At 42.4% G+C, this 21,680-nt stretch overlaps 1 protein-coding gene across 2 annotated transcripts in view; it reads right to left on the minus strand.

Moving 5' to 3' along the window:
- The window catches only part of MEIS1 (Meis homeobox 1), a 102,883-nt gene that overhangs the window by 78,138 nt on the left and 3,065 nt on the right, over positions 1-21,680 (minus strand). For both annotated transcript variants that reach the window (XM_026845052.1, XM_026845053.1), the window contains exon 4: positions 4,199-4,310. In XM_026845052.1, coding sequence (XP_026700853.1) covers positions 4,199-4,310 — 112 coding nt within the window. The remainder of the gene's footprint in view (positions 1-4,198; positions 4,311-21,680) is intronic.

A 21,680-nucleotide genomic window follows, 5' to 3' on the forward strand; every position in this document is an offset into this window, starting at 1 on the left:
AAGCCCCAGCCTGGGTTCAAAACATTTTTTTAACCTCCAAATAATTGTTGCTCTTTCAAGCCGGGAATAGAAAGTGGTGCTATTTCTTCATAAAAATGTATCAATGGCTGCAATGGGTTTTTTTTCAGCCTATTGTAGGAGTTTGGGCAACTGATAGGCAAAAAGGCAATCGCGTTTATTATTGCTTGGAATCTCAGAGCGGTTGTTTGGAGGCTGCGAAGGCAGGCAGCAGAGCTGGGTGGAGGGGGAGAGAAGGGCCACATTATGTTCCAGATGACTGAGCAAGGATTTATATACCAGCTTGCCTTTTTGCCTATCAGTTGCCCAAACTCCTACAATAGGCTGAAAAAAAACCCATTGCAGCCATTGATACATTTTTATGAAGAAATAGCACCACTTTCTATTCCCGGCTTGAAAGAGCAACAATTATTTGGAGGTTAAAAAAATGTTTTGAACCCAGGCTGGGGCTTGCACAAAAAAAAAAAAAAAAAAAGGGGGAAAGAAACAATACACATAAATAGGAGACACTGATGGATTATTTTTCTTTTAAGCCATGTAGGAGAGCTAAACATGCGAATTAAAGAGCCCCACTCTGGATTAAAAGTGACTACTGTACCAGGGCTTCCAGGGCTTTGTTCAGCATCCTCCCAGCCTGACCATTTGAAAAACAAACAAAATAGATCTGGTAATACCCCAAACAGGAATCTTTTAAAGTTACAATACGCAATAAGGTAAAATAGTGTTGCTGTGAACTCAGCATCACCTGCCTGTACCTAAGAACTTGCTTCTCTTTTTTTTTTTTTTTTTTTGTGCAAGCCCCTTTTTTTTTTTTTTTTTTTTTAATGGAATATAGCAAGTTATTTCTCCACTGTGTAAATTTGCATCTCTGCACTTTTTGGAGACAGACCTCCAAAGGCCCTTCATGATAAGTTCAGAGCAACAGAAAAACAGCCGAGGAAACTTTTTCATAATATTATTCTGCATTCCTGCACTATAACTATCCCCTACGATGACACAATACCAGGCCTTTATTAAAGGCTGTGTCAACGTGCTATGCAATAACATATCCTGCTGTTCAGTGGCACGATACCTCAGAACAGCTCCCTAGCAGTTAAATATGGATTTCTATAATAGATCAAAGCAGCTGGGAGTCATTACTAAGTAAATATATTTACATGTTAAAAAAGACTTTAAAATGTTTACAGGAAAGAGAATCTCTCTCCTGTTTCCAAAGGTAATCATTCGATCTGTGTTGTGCGTAGGGACATAAATAGGTTAAAAATGCACTTTCTGTGGATTAAAAGCAGTTATGGATCAGGTAAAGAATCAAAAAGTCCAAAAATAGACCTTAACGTAGAGTGGATTAAGGACTAAGGGAGAGAAATCTTGCTGAGGGGCTTAAGCTCTTCAGTTTGTGTGCCTCTCTGAAAATGCAAAGCTCACATTCACATCCTTGTGATACCTTCAGCCAGGTTGAAAACCCAGCCCAGAAAGTGCTTTTACCTATCCCGACAGGGGAAGTAGGTTGTGGGAACAACCTAAAAATAGACAGTTTTAGAGGGTTATATTTCTGGTGATTAGATTTGGGTTTTTTTAAATGGCAAACGCGCTCTTGACAGATGGAACCAAAAGGAACTTTTACAAACTCCTAAAAATAGGGAAGCCGATAATACACTGAATATATGTCATGCAACACATGCATCTTGAGTTAACTCCTGTGCTCGCAAGCATGAACGTGCGGATCCCCAGCCTTTCGCTGCCACCCCTCCGCAGCACCCGGCTGCTCTGGCAGTGCCATGCCGGCTGCTTCTGCTGCCAAGAACAGCATCCAGCAGAGGTGAATATGTGAGTCTGACCACAGTGTTGCCACTCCTCTCATCAAGCCACAGAAGAAAAGCCTGCAAATCACAGCATTTTGAACTTAGATGTAGTTGGGAAGAGGCAGAGTATTTGCTACCTTTTGCTTCACTTTCCTTTTGGTCATTCAGGATCATATTTTTTTACTACTTCCCCATGCAGGAAGGCTAAACCCACACTTTTTTTTTTTTTTCCCTTTTTTTTTTTTTTTGCACAAAGGGTATATGCAGGCATGTGTGTACTTAAACAAATGAGATTCCCCCATAATCTCAACCTTTAGAGGGCTTTGAGCAAACAAGACATAAAGCAAGGCTCAGAAAGACCACCGCTACACTTCCCATATCCCCATTCCTTAAAAAAAAAGGCCATTCCTATAGGTGATAAGTGGCCTGAGGGCAAATCTCGCTAACAGAGACCCCCTGGACAGAGTCTCCTTCCCAAAACTCCTTTCCCAAACTTGACCTGACAGCTCCAGTTAGCAAATTCCCACTTTTTTTACTCTTTTCCTAAAGTTTTAACGCAATGAGGCTTATTCACGAAACATCTATCAAGCCCCGGCAGCGATTCCAGCCTCAATAAACCCTACTCTGGGATTTGGGTAAAAGTTTCAGAACCAGCTAAAGCGTCGCTGACAAGTCTTTCTATGGATATTTAATAGGACTTAAGATCTAAACTCACTTCAGAAAACCCTTCCTGACCGAGGTTATAGCATACACCTTGCTAGGAGCCAACCAGGATGGCAGTCATAAAACATCAGATACAACTGGCACTCCAGACTAATAAAATGCCACATTTAGGAGACAATGAAGCCTGAAAATCTTAAAAAGTACACCAGGAACTGAGTAGCTCAATATCCAGAGGGCCCAAGAGGTTTAGGAGCATGCTGGCAAGCCTCCCCACAGATGTTTTGTCCATGCACATAGACACATAAACACGCACACATCCATCTAATAAAAGAACAGCCCTATCCGAGTACAAAAAGCCCCTCCAAACACCATGTTTTAGTTCAAAGCCTATTTCTGCAGCAGCTTTTTCACCCTTAAAAACCCATGGATTCAAAGTTTGCTCCAAAAACAAGGGGCTCTAATGAACATGTTGACACCACTTCAACTATAGCATTGTGAACAGCACCACTAGAATATATATGTATACATACTTGAAAGAAAAAAGGCCCCCTGAATTTATGTTGCATATCATTTTCCAGTAAAAGTCAGAGGTCAGAAGGTTACCAGTTTCTGCCTCAGCTCTGCAACAGTTTACTATTCCAGGCCCCATTTTTACTAGGCTATACTTGCGATGAAGTCAGCAACTTTTCTTTAAACAATAAAGTGTCTCAAATACTTAAAATTCTATAAAGAGATGTTATTCACCATGTATGTTAGGTCCATGCATATAAAAAATTAAAATATACTGGTTTAGTTTAAAAACTAATCTTGTTAAATGCAGACTTTGCAATGCTAATCAGTACTGTTCAACCTTTTTTTGGAAACACAATTCCTTTGTTGTCTAACAGCACTTGAACGAAACATGATCATAAAATCAGATTTAAAAGTATATACCTATTGTGAGTTCAGAGTCAACTTCAATAAAGCACTTTCTTTTATATTCAGATTAAGGATCGTTTTTAAATTTTAATTGCATTAAATTAACACTAAATCCACGCAGTTGGTCTCTTCAGAAAAAAGTGTGAGGCATTTAAACAGCTTCTCAGAAAAACCCAGAATTTCGGTGTTTTAGACTTCAAGAGCTTCTATGACAGCACTAATTATTTGTAGTATGTCCCACTTCAATTGCACCAAGCTCATTTCATACTCATCCTGCTAAATCAGTTACTTTGTTTGGCTTGGCACTCAAACAAAACATTTTTGCATTCAAGTAAATTGGAATTGAGTAAAAAAAGTAAATAAAAGCACTGCTCAGGACTTAGTAAAACGGGCCAGCTAACATCTCTTCTTTATATGCATCTTTTGATGGCATCTTTGAAATATTAGCATGCATTTCTGCAATCTTAATTACATTTGCTTTTGAAGATTTCATCTTTTAGCCCATTTGAATGAAACAAAAAAATCCCTTCTCGTTGCTTATTTTTATTAAGCATACTGCAAATTTGGTACATATGTTGCTCTAACGTGTGCCTGCTGGCAGGGTCGAAGAAATAAAGATGCCAATCCTTTTACTAGGAGGAGATGGGAAAAAAAAAGTGTCAAAAAAAAGGAAGATAGACCTTTCTCAGCACAAACCCCCTAGTACTTGAGCACACTGCAACATCAGAGAGTAACCAGCCCCTGAGCACATCAGTGACTGCTCGCCAGCTAAGAAAGCATGAGGGCTCCGTTCCTACCTTGCTCACTGCTGTTGTCCCCGCTGTGTGATGTGTGTCCCCCACTGGAGGGCCCAGGGGTTCCCCCAGAGCGCGTTGATGCTGTATCATCATGGTCTCTGTTCCAGGAGGGCTGTGGGGGGGAAAAGAAAAATAAAAGTTAAAACCTAAGATGGGGATGAAGTTCCCGGTTCATGTGCTCCCGGGTGAGCAGTACCCATGCCCAGACCCGCAGGAAAAGCCTAGCAAATACAATCCCACAAATTACTCTTTCTTTCCAGATAGCCGGATCGCCGCTCCCCGGCAAAAATAATACACTAGAATATGTTTACCATCTAAATAATCCCAAGCTTTATTACCATAGAAAACAGAAACATTCCTGGCAAGGCGGGGAGAGCCAGAGAGCGAATCGCTGGCACGGGGCTCCAACTATATTTTTAGCATCCGCAAACCCTCTGGCGTAACAGCCTGCTAACTCCGCAAAGGCAAAATGAGAGCAGTGGTCGAGAGCACCACCGTTTATATAGGCCTCCCATTCCTCATACGAGGACAACGTGGAAGAGCTTAAAGACTTTGCTGGCAATTAGGCCTGGGTCCATAATAGCCAGGATGTGTCAGCTGTTTGCCGGATGGTATATGGCAAATGGACCAGGCATGGGAACAAAAAAGAAATGAGAATAACAATGGCTTCACATAGGCTGTGTACACTCAGCCCCATGCCGAGCCTCCTTGTACTATTGAACAGAAAACAGATGTTGCTTCTTATCACTGGGTGCATTTGAAAGTAACATTCAGATAGGAAAAATTGGCTGTAAATTAAATTCTTAGGGAAAACAATCGTGGCAACACTCCTCCCAAGTCTCCCTTTATCACCAGAGAAGATTTTAATTAGCTTTTAGTACTAGCTTTTAAAAATATCACAGAGACTCACTGGTCATCCTGTACAGCCTTCTGTGCATAACTGAATAGTTTCTTCTCTACCATGAAGCAATATTGCCCACTGGAAATTATTGCCAAAAAGAAAACCCTTCTGTTTACAACGCACACACGTAAATCTATTGGATTTAAAATCATACCACAATACGAGCCGAGTCTGTATACTATTAAAGTTCACTGATACTGCCAGCTTTTTAATAAATCTACCAATAGGTTAAACCCTAGCCATTTAATACAGCATTTATACATAGCCGAATGAGATTTAAGGTGATCCAGATGAACTTTCCAAACACACACATACAGAGAGAAAGAAAATTAAGACAAAAAAAGTCTAATCTTAGACAGAAGATAAATAGGATTAGAAAAGCTGAACTTTTTCCAGAAGAGAGTAATCTCTTCCATTTTTTTATAATCCTGGTTACAGCCATGATACATGATTACAATTAAAGAAAGTGAGGCCCAGAAACTACCACATGAATATTTTAAACCAATTATTATGCATATTCCTTTTTTTTTTTAAAAAAAAAAAAAAAGTGCTAATTGATCTGGTGATTCTGTGATTGAAAGAATGATGTGTGAACTGTGAAAGAAATGCTTTTTTTTTTTTTTTAACAAATACGCATTCTCCAGCATACCAAAAGAATGCTGTAAGAGGTAATCTGGAACACATGCTCAGAATGCAAACAGTTAATGCATAAATTTTCAGTTTGTACAACTGCAGCTTTAAAAGAGGGACTTGTTTATTCAGAGCTCTGCAGAAAGAATGGTACAGCACCCAGGGGACAGACAATGCCAAGCACAAAGCCCTGGTGCCTCAACATGTAAAAGGATGTTTTTCTATGTGCTACAAATCCCACTTGAAAATATAATTAGAAGGAGAAAATGGCAAACTATTGCATTAACTGTAATTGAACAAAAGACCAGCAAGGCATGTGGGAGGTTGCAGGAACCCGTGGGAGTTCCAGGATGCATCAGATCCTACGAGTGACATCTCCAGGGCACTCTCATTCTATTTATGTTGTCCCTCACTACTATTGTTGACTAGTGAGCTGACTTGTAATTAATAGAAAAGCTGCAGATAACAAGGTAAAATATAGAGTGCTGCACTAACCTCAGCAGAAATGTTTATTAATCTGATTAAGAATACAACTCCAAAGGCGGGGAGCGGGGCGGGAAGCAGAAAAGAAGAGGCTCCGGACTGAAGAATTATACCATGTTGTGCAGGAAACGGGCCTCCTTTATGCAACAACAGACCTGATATATTCACTATCTTTTAATGAGCTCCCCTGATTTATTCAGCTCTGTTCAGTTCCCTCCCCCACTTTTCTACTGTGCGGGATGTAGATTAATTCAATGCTTAATTGTTTAGTAAATTCAATTTTCCACATTCTATTCTGCATAGCTTTAGCTAAGGTTCTTAAATCTTCAGCGGCGAGCCCTGAGCCCAGTGTTTGTGATCTGTGCCTACCTTTTTTCATCACCATTTTTCTTCCTCCACCACTTAATTCACCATGAAAAGATTTTCCTTGCTGGAAAGTCTGATTCCGCTATGATCTGTGAGGCATTCCGATTCATTGCATTTTCATTGTGTTGGGTCTTAGATGCTGGGCTCCTCTTTTCTCACAGCTATCGCCACATTATACAGGCACTCATGCAAGAAATGTTGGATTCCACCTCAGTTTATCAAAATTTTGTGCATCCTAGATGTTTACATTTCTGTATTCAGAAGCAGGAGTTAATATTTTCCACCTAATCTCACTTTTATTAAGCTATTATTTTTATGGCCTGTTAAAAACGAATCTGCTCGGGATACTGCTAACTTTTTTTTTTCCTGGCTGCCTCTGTCTATTAGCATTTCAAAAGTATTTTGTATTTAACTAAGCATCTCAAGTCTTAAGAGACTAGGAATTACATCTTTAGTCAGTTTATTAAACATGATGAAAGATTAGCTATCAAAGTTCATATGCAAATTCTTCAGAGATAACTACGTTGAAAGCTGCATTATTTTTTAAACAGACGCTACTCAACCCTGGTTCCAAAAACATCTCTCTCCACCGAGGGAAGATAGATCCAAAGCACAAAACGAAGCATAATTTTTCTCCTCCTGACTTTCAGCAAAGTTCCCCCATCCACAAAAGCAGGGAGCCAAGTATAACATTAATCTCATCCTTTTTTTTTAATCTTCCAAGGAACTTTTAAGACAACAAAGTCTCTGAACCAACTTGCAAATTCACGATCCTCCAAGTACTTTTACATTAAATTGCTTCTGACAGGGACATGCCAAATATTATTATTTTTCACACTAAGAACCACCTCCCTCTTTCGCAGAAATATTTCCAGCACTAGTTACAGAGAAAACTCTGACAGTAGTCATGACAATCTATTCCTACACAGAAATAGAAATGCCTCACTTATTTATTTCCCTTCTCCAAGAAGTTGCGGTTTATCACTTGATGGGGCTCCTTAGCAATGATAGGGATTTTTTAAAATTCACTGTACAAAGGCTGCTGTAAACAGGAATTAATTCCTCGTCATCTTCTACAGGGAAATCCTGTGTTCCTGCTAATCGTGGGTGCATGGAGAGAAACTAGAAGACGTGCTCCCCATATCTGCAAATGAGCAATGTCCATTGGAAAAGCCACCTGGCTCACAGGTTAAAGCCTGTGACCCAAGCTCACCCACAGCCAAATAACTTGGGATGAACCATGAGATCTCTGTGCCTCAGTTTCTACCAGGGGAACACAACCCCCCCCCCCAAAAGAAACAAACAAACAAACCAAACCAAACCAAAAAAAAAAAGGCTGCCCTTAACCACAGTGTGGATATTGTTGGGGGATTAAATTAATTAGCAACTGTAAAACATGTAGAGTTCTTCCAAAGGGAGACTTCAGAGAAGTGCAAAGTAATATAAATTAATCACCCCATTATATAGGTTGACTCATTCCAGAGGAGGGTCTCAGCCACGTGGTCATGACAATAGTGTATAAATAAGGATAATGGCCCGTTATAACTTGGGTTTATATATGAGTCATCATTTAGCTGAGAACGGACACTGCGGCATGGACCAGGCCTCACTGATAATCTTTTTTTAGTAGCTTCTCTTTCTCTTCCAAGCTCGTCCCTGCCCCAACATTCAACTGAAACCTTCAGCCCAAATCTTTGCAAAATAAAGAACACACGAGCAAAATCAAGACTACACCAGGAAAATTGTTTGGGGATTTCAAGGTTTAGGCTCTAAGTTCCCACGCTTTAAACTAGTTTTGCACCACTGCCTTTCTTGTTGGTCAATAGTTCCTAGTGCCAAAACCATGGTCCAGCTAGTGATTGATTTAAAATAAATGAGGATTCAGGTGTCCTAATGCTGCACCGCTTTTATGGGAAAATCTCCAAGGGATGTTTTATCTTACCCCAGGGCATTTAAAATACATTTCCTGACTTCTGTTTGGGTTCTGAAGCTTGTTAAGTATTCTGATACAAACAGGGAGGAAAAAAAAAAAAAAGAAGAGAAAGAAAGCAACAAAAAGGTTTGTGTACTTAAATGATCCCAGGAGCACCAACTGCCTCCCATGACCATTACCAGGTGCTTCACCCACCTGGGGGATGTGCTGGGCTGAAAAGCACAGGCCTCAGCAGGTACCAGCACAACAGCCCCATAGAAGAGAGGACCACATTTGATGAGACCTCCGAAGCAGTTATTGACTTGTGTCACGGTTAACATCAAGCCCTAATAAACAAAAAAGCTACAGACAAAATTATTTGGTTAATGGCTAAATTGGAGAGTCAATATAAATAACATTACATACACTTATTACTGCAATCCAACAACAGCTGGGCTTTGAGGCAAGTTAACACTAATACTCAGTGGGGGAAAACATTGCTTTCTGCTTATATTAAAGAATGAAATGGAATTTTTTGAGCGCCAAGCATGTGAAAAGGGAAAGAAAAAGAGGTCCTGGCCAAGGAACGAAAGGCTTGACCATACGTACATAAATAAAAGAAATCGCTTTCCATTACAGGTGATAAAAATTGTACTCAGAATCTTTTGATATATATCTTCTCAAAAGTTTTGTGAGCACAGCCCTCTTGTGGGCTCATTTGTGTTTGTGTAACAACTGGAGACAGGCAATGGCTAATTCCTTTACCTGTTGGACAAACCTCTGTTCCTCCAGGCTACAGGAGAATTGGCTACAGGTATAATCATTCATCCCCTTGCCCTGGAGGAACTGAGCTACTGCCAGCAATTTGTCAACATAATTTGGGCTTACTGTTTTCCTTCTGAAGTTTTATCTTATTTTCTTTTCCTAAATTAAATACTTACTCATTAGGAAAAGAAGTAATGTGTTATGTTTGAAATGTTCTTCAAATTTTTCTTAACTCCACCCTTTTAAAAACCTTCCCCAACCATCTGGAGGATAGTGACCCACCATGTTAGGAAATCCTTGTGCTCACTACAGACAAGAACTTGAAGTGAAAAGGGAGCTGCTTCATAAAGTTATCCCATCCATCTCTTACAAACTTAACCCGTCTATTTACCAAGGATTTACTTCTTTGCATAGTTTATCCTTCTGGTTGTTAGCTATACTGATGTCCCCAACCTCACTTGGGCAGGACATTCAATACAGCTGCTCAATAACTTAAGTGCATAATCCATAGTACCGACACTGAAGCTAGAGCTACATGACAGACAGACCTGGTCTTTGCAATCCACAAGCCTTATCCCACTTCACTTCTGGAGGGCATGGCTAGTAATAATCCTCAGGTGGCCTATTTCCCATTCAGCATGAAAGAAATTTTTTAAATTCTTTCTGAATTGGGACGAAAACCTTGAAAAATACAAATTGGTAAGCAGAACTAGAATTATACTTTGATAATGTTAAAAATATGTCATGTATTTCCTAGATTCCACACTCATACACTGTTTATGCCAATCTCTGTCAAGTATGGGCTTTCAGGGACCATGAAATCCACAGTCATGACTACCTTGATTTTCCACGACCCACTCATGACTTTGTCACCTGCTTATCTCCTTGTGGGGCTAACCAAGGGTGCTAGTCAGCAGCCAGCGATCCCACTTCCCAGCCTGCCACAGTCGAGTAGGGACATCGTGCACAACACAACCAAATCCAAGGGGGTAGAATAAATGGTATGTGCAGGAACCTCAAACCGCTCCAAAATAGATGATTTTTAGTGCAAATAACACTTCCGTAATCTGCTTCATGCAACTTTGATTCAGACGTGAATTATTTTTAATAGAACAACAACAAAGGCACAAACATCAGGTGTGGATGGAAAAGAGGTGCTCCAAGTCTACAGAAATAAGGTCATTGAAATGACAGACAGGCGATAACTCCGCCTATAACTAAACAGCACAGCAAGGGTGACTCTTGCACAGATGGAAACCTTTGCAGTGTTAGAGGTGGCGAGGGCCTGTCTAACTAAAAAGCAGAAGAAATTCTCCATGGAAGTCTTGGCTCTGACCTGGATTCCCTTCCTAGCCCCAGAAAAGTCATAAACTTTCTATCTTTAGTTTCCCCTTATTTTCGAATGAGGGTAAGACTTTCCTCTGAACCTTTGCAGACGCATAGGAAAAATAAGACGTAAGCTGTCTTTGTGCTTGCAACATAGGACAGTTTCTGCGACATAGATAAAAGGAGAGTAGGTATCAATGCAAGTATGATAGCGGATGGAAAACTGGAAGTAAACAGGACTTCTGCCACTGATTTTCACAAGGCCAGGATTTCCCCTGAAGGGACCAGAGGCACAACTAACATTGCACAGTATAAAGATAATCAAACCAACATTCACCAAACAATACTAGCTCTCTTCATTAACCCTGCTATCAGTGAATCATTGCTGCATCTATCCAGCTTCAGAGACAGAGCTAACACCTTCATGCAACATGAGACCGGCTGTGTACTCACATAGGTACCTCTAACACAGCAGACCTTTCTGATCCCCTCTGTACCCTCAGAGCACGGAGAAGAGCAAGGATAGGAAAGGGTCTAGGAGTCCTAAACAGCCTGAATGGAAAACGCAAGTGCAAAAGGACAGGGTGATAGCACTTTCCAAAGGAAAAATAATAATTAGAAGCAGCAAGCATAAACCACAAAAAATAAAGGAGAATGAAATGGAGATCTTCAGACTGGGTGGGACATAAAGACAAAAGGAAGGGGAAAAACCACAGCTCTTCTCTTCCAGGAGGCACCAAAGCCCCGTCAGTTCTGCAGGGGTAAGACTTTAAAAAAACCCCACTTGTGTGTGTTTGTGTGCGCACGGGAGTGTGTGTGTGTGTGTGTGTGTGTGTGTGTGGGTGTGTGTTCACAGCTACACAGAGACCCCCCAGGCTGGCCTGTGTTCTGTCAAAAGCACAGTCCCACCACCTTCTCCATGTGCTGAGCTCGGGGATCCATCTCCAAAATCCCTCTGTGGGGGACAGCTTGGGCAGCTGGACTTTCTCTCTGAGAGAGGACTCCGGAGCCACCCAAAAACCACCTCGGGCAATAACAACAGCACACTTCTTTTGAGCAGTTAGACCTCAGGTTTTTCTTCTTGCATTGGTCCCTGCTGCACACGGTAGCCGTGATGGACGCCCATGAAGCCTGAGCAGCGACGATCTCAATCAAAACATGCCTCACATTTGATTGACCTTACTCCATTCCTCATTTTTTTTTCTCTCAGCTCAACAGTAAACACTGCCTGCCCAGCCAGGTTAACTGAGCCAGCTGATGGTGATGCAGGGTTTTTGTCTCCCACACAACAAACATTGACTAGTACTTTCTATTTAGAGCAACCCTGCATTGTAAACCTGTCTCCTCCCTTTGATAAAAGCCGTATCGCTAGATAGCACTAATCCCCATCCCTTTCTCAACACAAGGAAACACAGCTTTGCGGTCAGGGTAGATAAAATCACTGCTTCATGCAGATTTTTTTAAAATCTAAGATAGCGCAGAAACACGCACAAAGTCAGTCCCAAACAACACTGCTATGTCCTGAAGGCTGATGTGCAAGGCCTTGAGGTGTGTTAGTTCCCCTTGACTCAAGCTGAATTTAATAGGACTGGAGGATTTTCTGCCTTTTTCTAGACCAGAAAAAAGGCCTTCAGAGACAAATAAGAGTTTGCTGTTCAATATTTCATATAATGATTCCTCCAAACGTGTAAACAGGAAAAATGCCTCGCCACTTAGCTAGAAAATGAGCGTCTGCCGTCCCTTCCTTTTATTGCGTTTACGTGTTAAAAGTAATTTCAAAGGGGATCTGCCAGATGCCCAAGTCCGACTGAGACAGTGCAGGCTGTCAGATGGCTGGCTGAGGTCCCGAACCTGACCTGCCTGGGCAGATTTGGGGCAAGAGGGAGCCCTCAACCTCTCCTGCCCCTCTCCCTTCTCCCCTACCCGGGGCCCAGCAGGCAGCCGCAGCAGGAGTCGGTGTTTCGGAGAGATCTGCATTTCACCCTGAACATCTGGGCTCAAGCAAACAGTGAGGGTTTATTTACAGCAAAACCCACATCTCTAAGCATTCCCCTTACAGATTTTTGGGGGCGATATCTTTTGGGAAGACAAAATTAACCCATCAGGGCATCCGCTGCACATTTTTTTACATGCACTTCAACGCAGGCTCTGACTTCCAGCATCCCATCAGCCCAACCAGGGCTTCTTGGAGAGGGAAGACATAAGCACAGCCCTCGGTCTGCAGCAGCCATACTTCATTTCAGCTCCATTGCAAGCAAAAACGCCGAGCGTATGTCACAACTATCAAATGGTCTTTTTAGCTAACTGACAACAGACGCCATTCGGAGTCAGCGTATTTTGATTACGGTGCATTGTTAGCAGGATTCAAGAGCCCGCTCGCCTCGCAGTGTTGTTCAACACCAAAATTAAATTGCGGTATAATTAGCTTCGCTCCAGCTACACCTTTCCATCTGAATGGATACAATACCTGCAAAGGCTGCACTGGGTATAAAATATGTTCCTGATTATAAAACATTTGCTTAATCTCGAGGGCGCCGCCTTGTTTTTTAAGGCTCTCTGCAAGTCACGCACTCTGGTACGTGCTGCCCGTTATCTCCAGAAGGCTTAAAACTGGAATCCCCGTGATTCACATTTTCCAACGCTCATGGCCAAACCCTTCTGCAGATCAGCTCCTCCACTTTCTACCATTTCACAACAAGCCAAAACTGCAGCGAGGCAGAAGTGGCCAAGCAGCCTGGGTCTGTGAGCCACACGCAAGCGAGCTGGCGGCCACAAAACACACCAAGCCCAGGCAGCAGGAGCCAGAGGATGGCGAGCTTCAGGGGTGGTTCACCAGGCTGAGGTGGCCGTGGCTCCCTGACACCTCCACCCACTCATTGAGGGATGGCTTGGAAGCACAGCTGCCTGCCACAGTCTCCCAAAAAAGTTGGACTGAGAGGTCCCTGCCGCCTCGCTGTGCCTCCCAGGGAGGTTATGGAGTACCCAGGGCAGGCTGTAGCAGTGTAGGGCTCACAGCATGGCCCCATGTGGACCCATGCCGCGGGACAGGCAGACCATCCACGACCCTGAAAATGCTTCCAGTCAGCCCCACAGCCCTGCTCCTTCTGCACAAGTTACTGCCGACACTGCTATTTACTCCATCCACTGTTTAAGTTTATCCCCTCCCTCCTTTAAATACATTTGAAAAGTGGTAATTACGTGGAAGATAGCAGAAGGGGCCAAAACCAAAGCCACCAAAAGTGATTTTCACCATCAGCCTTTCAATTCAGCCTAGAGCTTCCACGTGACACCAAACAGAAATGTTTTGCTTTCTTTACACTATTTTCTTTAAACTATTCGCAGAGTGAAACAATTAATTAATATATCACTTCTTATTCTCCTATACCTTGCTATCACTATATGACATAAATTAACATTATCAACCCTACCTGATGATAAGGGAGAAGAAACAGAAAATCTCAGCTCACGAGGAACTAATTGTCTCGCCCCAAAATCTCGGCGACAGACCTGGGAAGGGCATCCACCTCTCCCCTGCTGCCTTGCACTGTCAGTGGAGAAGCATTCCCCACCCTTGGCCCTCCAGCATCGCTGTAACAGTTCTCACCCAAAGGATCACTCAACACTTGTCTCTGCGGACCAAAGCCCGCTCGGTGCACACGTGTGCATTTAGGAACAAAATTAATCCTCCCTGCACATACTAGTCATGTGCGTACCATTGCTCTGGCTTAAAGGAAAATAGTAATCAAAAGGAGATCATTAACAGGGGTTGTACAAATATAGCAAGACACAGTTGTACGTACCATACCCTTGCTACAAAGCTGTGCCATGAAGCACTGCCATGGGCCTCATGGACATGGGAAAAGCACAGCAATGGTCCCCTGGTAGGTGGAAGCCACGCTCGTAAAACTGGTTTGCACAACTGGGAGGAGGGCCAGGAGCGTCCTGGGGTAACACAGCTGCAAAATCTGCTGGGCAGAGAGGGGCAAAGGAGGAAACGGCTCAAGCACGGTGGCCATGCTGCCTCTGGTGTGCATGGGCAGCGTGCTCCAGGCATCTCTCCCTGAGCATCCATGCAAACAGCGGACAGCACCAGGAAGCTGCCTGCCACTGACTCATCCCTGTGCTTGAGAGGCTTCTATCCCTGTCACCGTCACCCTCCCACCGTGGTGATGCCCAGCGGCATCACTTGGCTGCAGAGCTCCTGTTCATGTCAAGTGCTGCCCAAAAAGCCTGCATGAATATGAGCGAAGGAGAGCACCAAATTGTGACTTCCAACGACTTCACAGTAACACGGCTGTACCCATCACTGAAACACAGCTGTGTTTGGGATGCAGCAGTTACTCCCCCATAACACTGCACAACAGTATGCAAGAGAAATTTTATAAATTACAAGCCACAGGGAGACCCGCCTCATCAAAAAAACCTGTCCAACTCCACCTATGCAAGGTACCTCTTGTGGCACAGGGGCAAGTGGAGGAGCTCGGGGGCCAAGGCCACTGTGGCACAGCGCACCCCTGTGCCCACACCCCAAGGAGCAGAGGGGTCCTCTGCACTGCCTCAAGACTAAAACCAAAGTGCCACCTACTGAGCCTACAGCATTCGTGTCCTCCCAGGAGGGTTTCTAGCAAGGGGCTGGCCACACTTCATACTTAGCTCTCAGTATTAAGCCAAGTCTCAGCAAGCAGTCACTGAGTACCCAAGAACACATGCCTCGGGTTGCTGCCAGCATCAGCAAGCAGGTGATATCTTACCTGAGACCAGGGACATATCTACACACCCCACCCCAACGCGATGGGTAGCACGTGGAAAGCCAAGCGAGGGATCAAGACTTTCATGTCCACAGATAAACCACAGCTTACACTGACGGCGCTTGCCCTGGTTCAGTGCAGGGTAGAACACTGATGAGACAAAAAATCCTTGCACGCCAGGCTCCTGATGTTCATTTCTACCATTTCTGTTTGCACAGACTGCCACAGCCCTGCACTCCAGCAAACAGGATGGACAAAGCCGCCGAGTTTTTAATCTGTTCTTCCCCTCTCCTCCTGAGAGCTACATGGCCTTAAATGGAGCTATTTAAAGCCAGCGTTAAAAACACCAGTGATGTTCTGACCTTCTCGGTAACAACAAAACCAGACCAAAACCTAAAGACCAAATGAATGAAAAGAAAATTACAAGGTAAAGTTTGCCTTCCCTGAATGTATGCCAGCTGCAAGAATCTTGGATTACATTGATGCAGCTTTCCAAATTTTAAATACAATAATTTTCTGTATTAAGGGCCCAGTAAACCTAATGGAGGCATAATTAGGCATTGATGCCATGCCCATATGAGAGAAGCTTGAAAAACTTAAATAAACTGTGAATGGCAGGATTAATACCGCAGCTTTTCATTTTGTACAGCTGTTTGAATACAGTACACTGCCTGTGATGGCATCAGCTGTTGCTTTACTCTTGGTCAGTATTTCTGCAGTTGAAACAGGCAGTTCTTTTAAGCAAATGAAGAATTACCGCTCTTATTGTTGGCCTGTTTATTTCAGCAAAGAGGGTCTGGATGCGTATTTGATTTATATTTTTTTAAAAAAGAAAAAAAGCCAAACTACAAACAAAATGAGCTGGACAAATTCAAAACCCAGTGATGCTAATAAGAGAATTTTAATTTACTGCAATGGCCCTTCAGGATGGAGGAGTAAGTAATGCAGTTTTGGAGATCATCTGCCCAAGTGGGAATATCATATAGATGCCTGGAGAGTCCTTGAGAAAATAGCTCACCTCAGCCCTGATTGAAGAGGAAAGACAATACTTTGGTGAAATAGAATTCTGTATTTCTAGGAAAGGCTCCAATAGCAAATTGCTTACTAATGCAAGAAGCCTTGTAAATTTTATTATGAATGGAAGAGGCAACGGCAAGCGTGTGACATGGCGCAGCACTTGCACACACACAGCTTAACCAGTAAAAAGTAAATAAATAGGTTACTTATAAGCTCTAGAAGACACCTGAAAATATCTCTAACAAAAACTCAAGCTCAGTGAACTTCAAGCAAGAATATAAAACAGCTTCCAAAATTATTTTACTGTGTTGTTTTTTGTTTTTTTTTCACCAGGTAAATTAGTTCTACTACAAGTTAATTTTCAATCTTGGTTTTATGGTTGGAAATACAAAGCTGAAAAGACTTAACCTAGATTTCCTCACTGTCTTTAAAAACTAGCTTATCAGTGGATGTGGAAGAAACTATCTATGCAGGGAGCATGTCAGGACAGCAAACCACCATCACAAAATAAAATACTCAGGTTACCAGGAGGAGCACTGATACCAGGGGGAGCCTAATGCTATATTCACCTGGAAAAATGTGACCCCCAAACCACAGCCCCCCTGGAAGGGGTGCAGGCAGCTCTCGCCCTGCCTCAGAGCCCAGCTGAGCCCTTGTCTGTGCCACCTTGGCTGAAACTGTCCCCAAATCCACAAAGCTTTCCAATTTTTTTCCAGGCAGCATTAAAAACAACATTGCTCTTGAGCTACAGGAGCAGGAGGGAGACGAGGGTGTGGAGGCCAGCCGGGGCGATGACGAACGCCAGCGGTTAAGTGCCGCTGCGGAGATGAATATGCCTAATGAAAAGCTTACCTAAAGCTCGTGGGGAGCCAGCGCCTGGCGGGCCGAACCTCTCAGAGTGGCAGGCACGAGGCCGCCAGGACGCTCGGGAAAGACGAATTAACTAAAAGTTAATGTGGATGTTCTCATTCAAAAGAAAAGTGGCCTACTCCAAAGGGGATTAGGCTAAAGTGAACTAAGGCCACTTTACTTCTGAATGAGAGCATCCACACAATAGTGCAATGCACTTTAACTAATGCATTTTAATTTTACACCCAATCAATTTGTCTTACCTCTCCTGAGTGTCCTTGTGTGGACAAATCCAGAGATTCATCGAGTTTTGAGGCCAGGCAGGAACCATTAGATCAAACTATCTCACTCCCCGTGTGTTAAGGGCCTTTCACGTTTATCCCTTTATTGATCTCCAGAACTCATGTATGACTAGTGCATCACCTCCAACGGGGAGGGTGTGGGGGGGCACATTTCTTTGACAGGGCGCCTGGCCTGAATTTGAAGACATTAGCAAAACAAGACAACACCATGACTTTTGGCAGCCTGTCCCACCAGCAGCAAAAGAACGGCCAAATTCAGGCACAAATCCATTTCTTTTTTGTCCTACCTTCCCCACACCCTTCAAGTTAGCAAGGAAATGGCACCCTCTGTATTATAACTTTTAAATCTTTTATCTCTTTTCTTTTTTTTTTTTTAATTGCAAACAGGCCCTTTGCTTTCAGAACAACCTCAGATTTTTTTTTTAAATTCACCTCGCCAATGTTTAAATTTCAGCATTTGCCCAAACGTCTATCGACGAATCTCAAACTCATTTTTCCAAAATCCAATAATCCCCAGAAACCACTCACCACCTGCGCTATCGCCTTCACATGCACAACCCACCTAAGCCTGAAATCTCCTGCATCGCTCTTCACGTCTTGGATATAGACGCCCGGAAATAAGTAGATGAAGCCGTGACAGCAACAACCAGCGAGGCAACCTCACGAGTTGAGCCTACAGAGGCAACAGAGATCCCCCGTGCCAGCAGCCCCCTCGCTAACAGAGACCAGACTCCCACCACCACTGCAGAGGGGCTGAAGCTTTCCAGTGATCTCACCTCAGTTAAAAAAAAAAGGAGTCCCAAAGGCACTAGCCTGCAGGGATTCTCCTCTCATCTATGCTCTGAGGCTGGGTTACACTTCTTTTTTCCTTTGGAAGGTAGTAAAAGGGAAAAGGCATCCACACTAAGCACACCAAAGAGCTGAACCAACTGCCAGCAAGCTGTCCTTAAGTCATGTTACAGAGCATCAGCGGTGGGTTAGATATGGTGCCATTAATCAGGGACAGAAATACACTCAAACTAGGCAAAACACAAAATGTGTGCTCTGTTAAGAGTTACCCTCTCCAAATATTGCTGCGACTGCAAGAAAAAAAAAAACAACAAACAACCAACCACCAATTTCTAAATTTGCAGTGTGAGTCAAAGCTTGCTCCGAGCAACTGAACATCAGGAGAGGGAGGTAACACACCAAGGACAAGGAGGTGACACTGCAGCGCACCCCAGTCTCTCCTTCTCCCACACAACCCCCACCGGCAAACAATTCCAGAAACCTTCAAAAATTTTCACGACCAGAAACAACCCTCCTCTTTATTTTCTTAAATTTGTTTAGATTACACAAGATAGCTCCTAACTGCAAGCTCATGTGACCAAAAAACCCCAAATGTAGAAATGCAAAATAAAACAAAACAAAGATTCCCTAATTTAAAGAAGCTGTGCTGGATTTTTTGCTGCTTTTTAAAGCAGTATTTATCAGAACGACTCATGCTTGCTCATTTTGACTGATTGCGATATAATCTGATTTTTTTAAGTGCTAAGATTGCCCACTCCAGGCTGCAGTAACCCTTCCGTGTGCAGAACCCGTTACCTTTATTGCTACCTGCAGACGAGCAGCCAGGGAAGACTCAAACCCTCAGCCGTAAAGGTTAAACTTAAGGTAAAACTCATTTTTTCACAACTTCTTTGCAAACCTCTAAGTTGCCCCAAAAGAACACCCCGCAGTTCCTAACGCAAAGGTGCTGCAAGCTCCCGCTAACAGGAATGCCTCGGGATACACTCGCAAATGTTTAGGACAAGTTCCAGGGTTACCTGGAGTTTTAAACTCAGCTCTGTCGAGTTTGATATTGAAAAGGATGCAAAAAAATTTAGGAAATTTTGTAGGAAATAGTTATTCTTTGCAACAAAAGGTAACTTTGGTTTGAAAAACTTCACACGGAAATTAGGCCCAAGTACACAGCTTAAGGAAAGCAGCAAATATTATACCCAGCTGTAAGTCAGATACATTTGGGCTCTTGAATAATTTTAAAAAAAGAACCCTAACCAGCAAAGATTCTTGAATTGAAATCATAAATTAAAAAACATATATTCAATCTCATATCTACTTAACAATATATTTACTTGCTTAAAAAATGGAACGCAAAGAAAACCTTATTTTGGTAATATAATTTCAGCCACGGTGTTTCAGATGATAACAGGTCCGGAATATAAATTAACATGTTCTATCTTTACATTAAATAGTCTGCCAAACTCGGGCATGGTAACAGCTCCTAAATATCACAACAACAACAAAAAAATACCCGAAAACAAACAAGAAAGGATTCACTGACTCGAGGTGGCATGAAGTCAGAGGAAGAAAATTAAATGTTGAGTCTTTTAAACGTTATTTTATTGGTCCTCCTCAGAGCCCTACTTGGCTGTAACTCTTTTATTATGCAGAAATGAATTCTACCTTGTACCCTCTGCACTGCATCTGCTATTTTGATGCCTGTTCCTCCAACACGGGAGTACTTATACTGATGGCAGCAACGTTCTTCGCTCCCCCCACTTAAAAACATACATGGTTTGAAAATATCAACAAAGAAGTCCCCAAGTAAAATAGTGGTTTTCTGTGGGTTTTTTTTTCCCCCTCGGGGCATTTTTTTTTTTTCGGTATTGGCTGTAAGGAATAGCTAATATATTTGAAGTACTTGGGAAAGTTAGTCTAGTCATAACTCGTCAATGCCCTAAACCTACCCACCTTCAGATACGCTGTACATTGCGTTCCAGTTTATGATTTTTTCTCTGTAAAGAATATATTTCAAGTAATTTTTTCAATTTTAAAAAAAGCTGCTGTCTATCCGCCTTTTGTTTAGAGAAACTCTGCAACTGTGTGCATTAAAAAATATATACTGCAACATAAAAAGAAGCGTTGCTTTATTATATACATAATATATGAGATATATCATCACCCAAGAAGGGCCATCTAAAACGCCCCAGTTGCAAACATTTAAGACTGTAACAAAAATGACTGAGACTCTAGTATCAGTTTACTATCCTTCAACAATTTCCCTGACAGTGGAGTCAAATAATGTTGAATTATAGACCTTCTTACAGGAAGTCTTATTTCATGTTCAGTTTTTGATCATTTCCCTCCTAGTCCCTATAGGAATTTGGCTCTTTGCCGATTCGACTTTAAAAGTTTCTGCACACATAACTGGCTTGTGCATTATTAAATTATAATTTTTGTCAAGTAATACTACTGTGGATTTGCTCAACAAGTTTGTTTTCTGTAAGAAAATACTATTTTGTCCCTATAAAATCTATCTTATGCTGGTAATGTCTTTATGTCTTTATTTGGATGCGGTGGCTCCTTTATAATGTGTTTTCCTTAAAAGAACTTCTAAAGTCTTTCTGTAGACACAGGAGGGGAATTTTACAGTTCGGACTACAGCACCTGGATGCCAAGGTGATGTGGCTTCAAGAAAACAGCCCCATGGCAATAGTTCAGGATTATCCAAGAAACTGAATTTCTGCTATCTGACTACAGACAGTCTTTGGGGTTTTTTTTTTTATCAGAGGGACTTTTCCCATCGGCATCACACAGCAGCTGTGTTCTAAATCTTTCCGGGCTCTGACAAACATTTGAAAATTTAAACATGCAAATGTTTGAAAAGCTAATGATTAAAAAAGGTTTATTTTGAAACTTTGAGGATGGGCGCAATCCTTCAGCTAGGGTTTTTAAAGTCCCGGAGCCTGGTTGTTCTCGAGTTCAACTATCCCCAGCAAAACCTCCAAACTTCTGCCTTGTACTTCTGGGGCCGTAATGGTAAACAACAACTCTGCAGGTCCCACTCTGGCAGGCAGGGTCGCGCCCGTGGGAGAAGGATGCTATTTTAGTGACCTATTGCCACTGAGCTAGTTAAATCACTGAACAATGGTTAGCGTTATGGGGCTTTACTTTGCAAAATCTAGCATTAGTGTCATTGCTTTCCATTAACCGGGGGACTTATAGGCACGGGAATTGAGAGACCTATAAGGAAAGAATAAATAAAGGGAAACCAATAAATTTTAAAAAACCCTCCACCCTGTTAACTGTAACCTTTACTACCACAATATAAGAAAATGTAATTAAATCCATAATAAAAGCTTTTACATACTTACTCTTTTACTACTCTGAGAAGCACAACGGCGGGCAGGCTGAGGGACAG

This window comes from Athene cunicularia, assembly GCF_003259725.1.
Source record: "Athene cunicularia isolate RWA chromosome 3 unlocalized genomic scaffold, athCun1 chr3_part1, whole genome shotgun sequence".
NCBI classification, from domain to species: domain Eukaryota; kingdom Metazoa; phylum Chordata; class Aves; order Strigiformes; family Strigidae; genus Athene; species Athene cunicularia.